The sequence below is a fragment of the Temnothorax longispinosus genome, chromosome 12, assembly GCF_030848805.1.
Source record: "Temnothorax longispinosus isolate EJ_2023e chromosome 12, Tlon_JGU_v1, whole genome shotgun sequence".
NCBI classification, from domain to species: Eukaryota; Metazoa; Arthropoda; class Insecta; order Hymenoptera; family Formicidae; genus Temnothorax; species Temnothorax longispinosus.
This window is the reverse complement of record NC_092369.1, coordinates 2,454,610-2,464,478: the sequence shown is the minus strand read 5'-3', so window position 1 is coordinate 2,464,478 and position 9,869 is coordinate 2,454,610. Positions and strand designations below refer to the sequence as shown.

At 35.9% G+C, this 9,869-nt stretch overlaps 2 protein-coding genes across 2 annotated transcripts; one reads left to right on the top strand and one right to left on the bottom strand.

Annotated features, from left to right (window-relative positions):
• Positions 1-3,840: 3,840 nt before the first annotated feature.
• LOC139823240 (uncharacterized) lies at positions 3,841-5,184 on the top strand. Its single transcript, XM_071795622.1, has 5 exons — positions 3,841-3,844; positions 3,993-4,223; positions 4,336-4,501; positions 4,627-4,718; positions 4,832-5,184. The coding sequence occupies exons 1-5, from the start codon at positions 3,841-3,843 to the stop codon at positions 5,083-5,085; spliced, it is 747 nt and encodes a 248-aa protein (XP_071651723.1). The 3' UTR covers positions 5,086-5,184.
• Positions 5,185-6,312: 1,128 nt separating this feature from the next.
• Positions 6,313-8,852, bottom strand: LOC139823034 (uncharacterized). The gene is made up of 3 exons (XM_071795294.1): positions 7,987-8,852; positions 7,181-7,658; positions 6,313-7,098 (listed from the first exon to the last, which is right to left on the bottom strand). The coding sequence occupies exons 2-3, from the start codon at positions 7,496-7,498 to the stop codon at positions 6,379-6,381; spliced, it is 1,038 nt and encodes a 345-aa protein (XP_071651395.1). The 5' UTR covers positions 7,499-7,658; positions 7,987-8,852; the 3' UTR covers positions 6,313-6,378.
• Positions 8,853-9,869: the final 1,017 nt, after the last annotated feature.

Here is a 9,869-nt window from a genome sequence, read left to right as displayed (position 1 = left end):
TTAGACGAGCCTAATTTAGATTCCCATAATTTAGCAGTTTCTGAATCTAATTTTTGTGAACATATGAAGACTAAGAAATCGTCCCACGTACTAATTGGACGCTCCAAAGTTTCAAAAGTACGATATAGTTGCGTTATGTTGGAATATAAAAACTCAATCTCCTTAGCGGACTCCTTCGTCATACGTTTAAGATTCATTAAGGATTGTAATGTAGTGTTAACATGTAACCGAGTGTTCTCGTAAAAGGCTGTAAGTGAATCCCAAGTTTTCTTAAAATTGTCCGCCGTCAATGCAGTATGTTGTACCAATTGAAAAGCTGAACCTTTTAAGAGAGTTTTTAAATATTGCAATTTTTCAATATCTGGTATATGAGAATTATCAATCACTACTGAAACGAAAAGTCCTTTGAAAGGAAGCCATTTTTCTGGTTCTCCATTAAATGGAGGAATCACAATTTGAGGTAGCTTTGTATGTGGAAAGAAATTTGTACTGGTACTAGGAAGAGAGATCGTTTGTGAAGATGATGACCCATTCACCGAAGTCTGTTCTAAATCAAGCAGGGAAATAAATTTTCCAAGCGCCTCAAGATAACCCTCTTTAGTGGCATTATATACATTTTCATCAAAATAAGAATGATTATGAACTTCTACTTGTTCTTCAATTAAAAGTTCAGGGATTGAAACCGAGACAGCATCATGAATTAGAGAGAACTGATTCCAATCATCTTTGAGGTCTGACAGCCGATTGTGAATACGTTGATTGGTGATGTTAGTCAAGCCAATCCTTACCAAGTTATTATAAGAATCAGTTATTGATTTACTGAGCGCTAAAAGCTGCTCTATCTTACTAATTATATGTTCAATCCTCATGATTATAATCGTATGAAAAATTCACGAGGAAAGAAAACGATTTTGCAAACTGCACTGTACACAAAGTTTTGTTTTTATGTTACTTCGTGCCTTCCTTCACACCATATGACTGTATTCCAGTATTTTATTACTTTCACTTTAAATCTTTATATTAACTGATTGCCGTGCATCCGGCTCGAAGGACCAAAAAATGTACACAACCTCTTCAGATTGTGGGCTATGGCGGTGAAGGAAACACTGATCTTTAATCGTTGACAAAATATATAATATATTTAGAGCATGTAGCAGAACGAATTAATCACATTCATAAGTCATTATAGCGAAATTCAATAATCCCATGAATCAAAAAATAATATATATAATTCACATTGTAATAGTCCGTTCAATGAAGAGAACATAATCATTAGTTAAACGTATAATCTCGTTTGAAACTTGGAACGTAAAATCATAATATTTCACAAGGTAATTATAAATAAAGAATTACATGATATGATAGTTTTGAATATATCTTTAAATTATTAATCACTGAAAAGACTATTAGACATGACAAGAAACTGATATTATAATTAATAATGAACCAAAATAATCTTAAATATAAAATTTTTATAAGTGAATAATGCGTTTAATAATAATCGTTATTAAACACATTAATTCACAACGATTCGTGAAAAACGCAACGAAGACTTTAAGTATTTCACATGAATCAACATATTGTGTGTCACACCGTTGAATATAATTTCTGAATAAATGAACGTTAACTTTATGGCGAATCTTGTTCAAAACAATTGAGGCAATATACATCTTATCTTAAACATTTTATGCATTCGTTCGTATTGATTAAACAAATGAATCACTTCGGAATATGTATCGAGAAATATGTGACATTAACTATCACCCAAAATAGAATTAAACGTGTCGTAAGCTTACATAATTTACTTTACTTGGCCAGAATGAAATAGTAAGAATGAACAGTCAAAAAAATGGTTGCAACCCGTAAACAAATATCTTGAGTACTCAAGTGGAAAGAACGATTATCGTTCCCGTCGATAAAATGCTTCGCTTAGTGCTGAAGCCTTTTCTATGTCCTTTACTGAACGGTAGATCTCTCGAGATTTCTGGAATCAATGATCGTAACCGATACTGTTTATGAGGATCAATGATTCTTATTCAGAAATCTAAGAGTTACCTGTATTCTGATGTCTACCGTATTTGAATGCACTTCCAGAAAAGATCCGAACAGACTATGTCCATAATAGTCGCTCCCTTGGTCTCTCCAGAATGTGTCGTCATCATCAAGAAACGGAGTAATGGCGTTGATCTCTCATACGTCTGAGAATGATATCGAGCCCTGATCCTGCCGTGTGCCAATTACAGTCCCTCAGATCCTCTCGTACTTCTCATTACAGTCCCTTGGATCCTCTCGTACTTCTCATTCAGTTACATAAAGTATCACATTCGTCGTTTACAATGACTCGGATTCAATATAATAACGAATTCAGATTACACGGCAGAAGGTCAGAAAAATGTCTTCACTTATTGACAAACAAGAAACGAATAACGCCGGTTGCCCGGGCCGCAAGCTTGTGCATGCACGCGCGCTTTCTTCTTCACGCGGCAATTACATGAATTGAATATCGATACGTCGCGCCTCTAGCGCTTTACGCTATACAATTTTTCTAGGGAACTAGATTCGCCAACTGAAGTGAGTTTACAAAATCGCTAGTACTTTCTATGAAATATCATAGATGGCAATATTCACCTTTCTCTCCTCAATATCTCATCGCGTTAAAATATATATATATATATATATATATATATATATATATATACATACATACATACATATATATATATATATATATATATATATATATATATGTATGTATTGAAAGACATTGTAAGTATAAGTATAGTATGTGTGCGATTTTGCAGAAAGAGGTGAATGTTTGGCGAGAGTAATATGTGATGGCAAAGAACAAATCGTATTAATAAATAAATAACGAAAAACTATACACCCTATAGCACTCCTCGGAAAATTTTACCCCTATTTTATATGGTTTTAATACAAATTTGGTCCAATAGTTTTTAAGTTTTTAAGTTAAAAACGTTCAAACATACATCACCCGAAATGTATGTTTGAACGTTTTTAACTTAAAAACTATTGGACCGAATTTTTGCCACAAATATATGAAATAGGGTAGAATTTTTCGGAGAGTGCTATAGGGTGTATAATTTTTCGTTGTCTATTTTCTGGAAACCGATTTCTTTAATTGCTTTAATATTTAAAAAATAAAGAATTTAAAAAATCGGTTTCCAGAAAAAGACGTAGTTCTACGTCAATACTACAAACTCTATAGCACTCTCCGAAAAATTCTACCCCTATTTCATATATTTGTGGCAAAAATTCGGTCCAATAGTTTTTAAGTTAAAAACGTTCAAACATACATTTCGGGTGATGTATGTTTGAACGTTTTTAACTTAAAAACTTAAAAACTATTGGACCAAATTTGTATTAAAACCATATAAAATAGGGGTAAAATTTTCCGAGGAGTGCTATAGGGTGTATAGTTTTTCGTTATCTATTTTCTGGAAACCGATTTCTTTAATTGTTTTAATATTTAAAAAATAAAAAATTAAAAAAATCGGTTTCCAGAAAAATCGGTAACGAAAAAATACACACTTTATAGCACATTCCAGAAAATTCTACCCCTATTTCATATACTTGTGGTAAAATTTCGGTCCAATAATTTTCAAGTTATTAACGTTCAAACATACACCACCCGTAAGGATTTTATATATTAGTATAGATACATACATACATACATACATATATATATATATATATATATATATATATATACATATATATATATATATACTATATATATATATATATATACATATATACAGATACATATATATATATATGTATACAGTATGTATTGAAAGACATTGTAAGTATAAGTATAGTATGTGTATATATATATAGATTTTGCAAGAAGAGTATAAGTATGTTGTGGCGATTTGCAGAGTGAGTAGAGTAATGTGATGGCAAAGAACAAATCGTATTAATAAATAAAGAGTCACTTGGCCAATCCTATTTAAAACAACAAATACAAATAGGCAATGAAGTGGCAAAGTCTAATCTATCAGTGGATGATTGCTGTCCTTCAGATGATGATTCACAAACATCAGTATTGTGCTCAACAGCAGTAAACAAAACTATAGTAGACGAATTATTGATCGAAGAAGTCAGAAAGAGACCCCCTATATACGATTACACACTGCCTTTGTCTTTCCGTGGCAGACACAAAGTTGCAGAGTTATGGACAGAAATTTCTAACGCTCTTAAAGGTACCTATATTACATAAGCCTGAATTACCAAATAAAAGCGATAATATTACATTAAATGGTGTAAAAGTATGTATTAACAAATTTATTCAACCCATTGTAACAAATGTATTAGGTCATTTGAGTGCTGAAGAGGCGAAAAAGAAGTGGAAATCCCTGAAAGACACTTATAGTAAACTAGTTGCTAACGAAAAGAAACCCAGTGGATCAGCAAGGTCGCAACAAAAACCATGGAAACATTTTGAAACAATGTCCTTACGTTCGGTGTCAAAACACAAACCGTATATATCAATGTTCATGTGCATACATACATACATACATATATATATATATATATATATATATATATATATATATATATCATAAATATTATGATGACTAATTCGAAACATGTCTTATTGTACAGGTCCATTTCTAATCTTACGGTTCCAATTCGTGAGTCCAACAATACTCTTGTCGAAGAAACTAGCGCAAACAACAACAAAGAACTTAATCAAGGTATTACTATTATTATAGAGCATATAACGTATTTGCTGATCCGACCGAGTGTATCATTAAATGTGTTGTTAATTCATATGCATTAAAGACACATGCAAACACTGTCTTTTCAGATGAATCCCCTGCTAAACGTCGAGCTAAAACCAAAGATGATTTAAGTGCCTCAATGAGTCGTATAGCTGAAGCAATTTGTAAAAAAGACATGCCTGCGATAAACCTTCCAAAGCCACCTGAAATCGATGCATTGGATGGTATGTTTTTGTATATAAAACAAATATTGCTCACATTTAATAAAGATAAACAGAATATGCTGTTATTGAAATTTCTACAAGACGTTACTAAAGAAAAACAAAACGAGCGTGAATAATTGTGTATTTTGCTTGGTAATATATTGGCAATTGCTACGTTCTTACTTTCGTATATTTATGTTTTCTGTGTATTTCGTTGGAATATAATTTATGGTATACTTTTATGGTAATGTTTTAACACTGTTTCGTTTATAAAAGTTACAATATAAGTTTTGTACATGATAAGTATAAAGTATTACTATTGTTATTTGAAGTAATATCCATATTGCAATGTCATGAGATTTATTTGATATTTTAATATTGTATAATTGAAGATGTGATACTGACAAGTGCTCTTGTTTCAACTGCATTTAACAATACATTAACGTTAATTTATATATAGATATATTGATTTATACATAGATATATATATAATTTATTATAGATATAATTTATTGTGACATAGTAGTTATTTGCGTAGACCGATTCCTACTAGTTTTCGTTTTTACAGAGCACTGTTTTTCTTTAAAATAATATTCAGTATTGCAATAACCTGTATGCTAGTCCACTAGAATAGGTAATATGAGACTTACATTAGTTAGTTATAAGATATTTGGGTAATTGTTTAGATGGGGGGGATCACCTTGGATGACCTTGATATTTTAGTGTGTTGTCAAGGTCACCCTCCTGAGTGACCTTCAGAAGGTTTCAGCCCGCGCTCGTTATTCGTTAAAAAGTTATAAACAAAAAAAGTTTGGAAAGTATAGCAGCTATTTTGAGTATTGGAAGGCATAAATGACTAATATTACGTTTTTTTTTTTAAGCAAAGAATACTTAATTCGCGAGAAAGTCGCTGCTTTACCTACATAGGTTAGTTGACGCGCTTTAAACACTTAAATACTTTTAAAGCGCGTCACTAATCTACATAGGTTAGTTGACGCGCTTTAAACACTTAAATACTTTTAAAGCGCGTCACTAACCTATAATAAAGTATTTTCTGCTTTAACAAAAAGACTTTAATTTATCAACAATTTACTGCTTTAAATGTTGTGTTTTGGTAAAGCAGCGACTTTCTCGCAAAATAAAGTATTCTCTGCTAAAAAAAAACGTAATATTAGTCATTTATGCCTTCCAATACTCAAAATAGCTGCTATATTTTCCAAACTTTTTTTGTTAATAACTCTTTAACGAATAACGAGCGCGGGCTGAAACCTTATGATGGTCACTCAGGAGGGTGATCTTGACAACATACTAAAATATCAAGGTCATCCAAGGTGATCCCCCCCATCTAAACAATTACCGATATTTGTTATCAGTGAGCATATCTTTATTATTTTGATAATAAAACTACATAATCAAACTACATAAATTATTCACTTGTATATTTGCACATTTTGCCAAGCAACTTCCCCCTCTTCATTAAAATATCTGCAGAATTCTTCTCGAATGTTAGCTGCGCGCAACGAATGCGCTCTTGCGTGAGTACATCTAATGTTAGTAAATGAACGATAATCTGCAACATTGTTTCTCCAAGAACCGTCTTCAATATCTCCGTCTGCTAGAAGCCGATCTGTAAGTTCCTGTCTTACGTAAGTTTCTCGCTCAACATCATGTCTTCTGAGCCAGTTGTGAAGACATACAATTGCTTGAACCATTTTAATTGCATTTTCAACTTTTGCTAGAATTGGTCGTCTTAGCAGTCGCCATTGGCTAGCTAAAATGCCAAACACATTCTCGACCGTTCTTCGAGCAAGTGATAAACGATAATTATACAATCGTTTCTCTAATGTCATGTCTTTGCCTGGATATGGTCGCATCATGTATTCGGTTAGTGGAAATGCCTCGTCTCCTACCAATACGTAGGGTAAAATTGGACCATCTTCATATAATGCTTCAGGAGGTGGGAGATTGAATTCTTTGCTTTCCAATAACAGGCCCATGGCACTATTTTTAAACAGACCTGCATCACCCTGCCTTCCAGGGGCTCCAATGTCAACACAACGTATTATGTAATTAGCATCACTAATTGCAAGTAAAATAATGCTGTGAGTGCCTTTATAATTGTAATATTCTGATCCCGCGTTGTCAGGACACTGAAACCATATTATTATAAAGTACAGTTAGTTTGCCTCAGTGAATTTATTATATACATAATGTTTTCAATTTAAGAATTACTTGAATGACAACGTGCTTTCCATCAATCGCACCAACACAGTGAGGGAACTTCCATCTATTTTCAAAGTCGTTTGCGATCTCTCTCCAGTCGTCTGTGTCACATTGTGACAGTACAATTGGATATAAACGCTCCCAGATAGCAGAACATGTTTCACGTATAATCCGTGTAATGCTACTTAACGATATGAGAAACTGATATGACAAAGATGTCATACTATCTCCTGAGGCAAGATATCTGTTAATATAATAAGAAATATATATAACTGCTTTGATATATGTACTTATCAGATTACGTTTGTCATAAATTACAATACACATTATTGTTAGTTAATATGAGTTAGTTATACATATACCTTACGGTCACTATTAAACGTTGCTCTTCATTTATTGATTCACGCAAAACATCAAGTTTCTGTATATTGTGTCCTACTATTGACAACAGTTCTTCAAAGTGTGTGGCTGTCATTCTTGTATAATTCTGGAAACAAAGATCTTCCAACCTCACATTGGGCAATGTTGCATGATAGAATCCGCCCAGTAAGCAAAAAACACCAAGAAACATTTTAACTACATTACAGCAACGTTTTAACATTAATGCAATGTAGTTAAAATGTTTCTTGACGTTTCTTGCTTACTGGGCGTGTCTTTTTCTTTCTGCAAATATTTTTGACACCCAAACCCTCTTCTTTTTCTGTTTTGCTCTTATTGTATTTGCAATTAGTGATATCACTGCAATTAACTCAACGTTTTGTTTGTGATATTCGTGATTGATAATGCTATTGCATTCTAACAACCATTGGTAATACCGATAATTAATAGACATTTTATAATGTCTCGCAATTTTCCTTTTTCCTTTGAATAGCTGGGAGATATTTCGAAGTTCAGCTGTCTTATCCTATAGAGAGTTTCTTGGCACGGCGTGGATGGGTTCCTCGCTTCAAGTCATTCGAAGTTCAGCTGACAGTTTAAATTGATCCTGCGTTTCAGCTGGTTTCAGCGTCAACTCAGTAAATATAACTACGCATGCGCTCAACGCTTGACGCTCGATGCTGGACGCTTGACGCTGCCATGTAAAGGTACCTTTATAAATAAAATTATACTGTAAAACAACCTAGCTTCCGAAGCGCGGATCTAGCTCGCGGTGGGTCAGGGCTCGGAGTAGGCGCGGAGGAAGACACAAGACTCGGTTAAAATACAACAAAACGAAATAGGATTTTATTCAGTTAACGTGAATACATCGAGGTAATCGCGGAGACGGTACAATAGATCGCGGACGTGATTACGACGGTGGTGATGTACAGAGAGCGCGGAGTAAACGGATATATACAATAGATCGCGGGCGTGATTACGACGGCGGTGATATACAGAGATCGCGGAGTAAACGGCTATATACAATAGATCGCGGGCGTGATTACGACGGCGGTGATATACAGAGATCGCGGAGGAACGGATATATACAGTAGATCGCGGGCGTGCCTACGACGGCGGTGATATACAGAGATCGCGGAGGAAACGGATATATACAGTAGATCGCGGACGTAGTTACGGTGGCGGTGATAGATAGAGAGATCGCGGCGTTCGCGGATCGGCGGGCGCGCGGGCTCACTGAGGCACGGTGTACGACTACCGTGTGGACGACGCGGTATCGTAAGCTTGGATAGCGTTGGCGGTAAGCGCGCGCGGCGCTGGAGCACGATTAGACGCGATATCGAGCGGCTAAGACCCTTAGCGGAGATAGAGAAGTACTCTCTATCTCCTGGCGCATCGAATCGTGTAGGCGGAAGGCGGCACCGGGTGGCCAAGACCCTTGGCGAGTAAGAGAAGGACTCTCTTACACTGGTTCACTCCGGTGTCACAGGTGCGTGGATGGAAGTTCGAGTCAACCGCCTAGATGCTTCACTTGGCAGAGGCAGAGAACACTCTCTACCTCCTGGTTGTTCGACTGTGGGATTTCGGGATCCGTGAGCAGCGGGGAATCGGTCGGATCGGTTTGCTGGCTCACGGCGGAATCTAAAACTTAGCAACATTGCTCGGTTTATATACGCTCGCGGTGGCGTGTCGGCGTGGCGGGGGTATACGCGACGGCAATCGCGCGCGCCGGGATGGAGCGGCGGAGCGTTCGGGAAGTACGGCGCCCCGACGCCGCGATTGCGTTCGGTGGCTCTCGGCCGTTTTCGGCACCGCTCGGCGCTCCGAGTCGGTTGCCGCGCTAAGTCCGTTTGCGGACTGATACGCGAGATGAACAGTTTAAAAAAGGGCACATCGTGCCTTGTCTCGCCCGGCGGGTGTTCGGCCGGGCGGCATCCGGCTGATGCTCGCCGGGAATGATGCGTTTTGGGGCGCATCGTTACAACTGTCACGCGTTTAAGAACACACGTCTAATCAATTAAGAATCAATTAATACTTATTTTCAATTTAACAGAATCGATATTTAAGCTAAATTTTTAGATTAATTGCGAGACCGAAAAGCGTATTGACGTTTACGAAAAGGTTCCTTGAAAGGTTATGTTTTCACATATGATTGGATAGAAAATGGCGGACGAGAATACTCACATTTATAGAGTCTTAAGGGAATTAGTGGAGATGTTTTTTATTAAAAAATTTGACGATACCATTAATTTACAAAAAGACACGGAGAATCTTAACGCTCTCTACAAACATATTATAAAAGAAATATAATTTTCTTCTC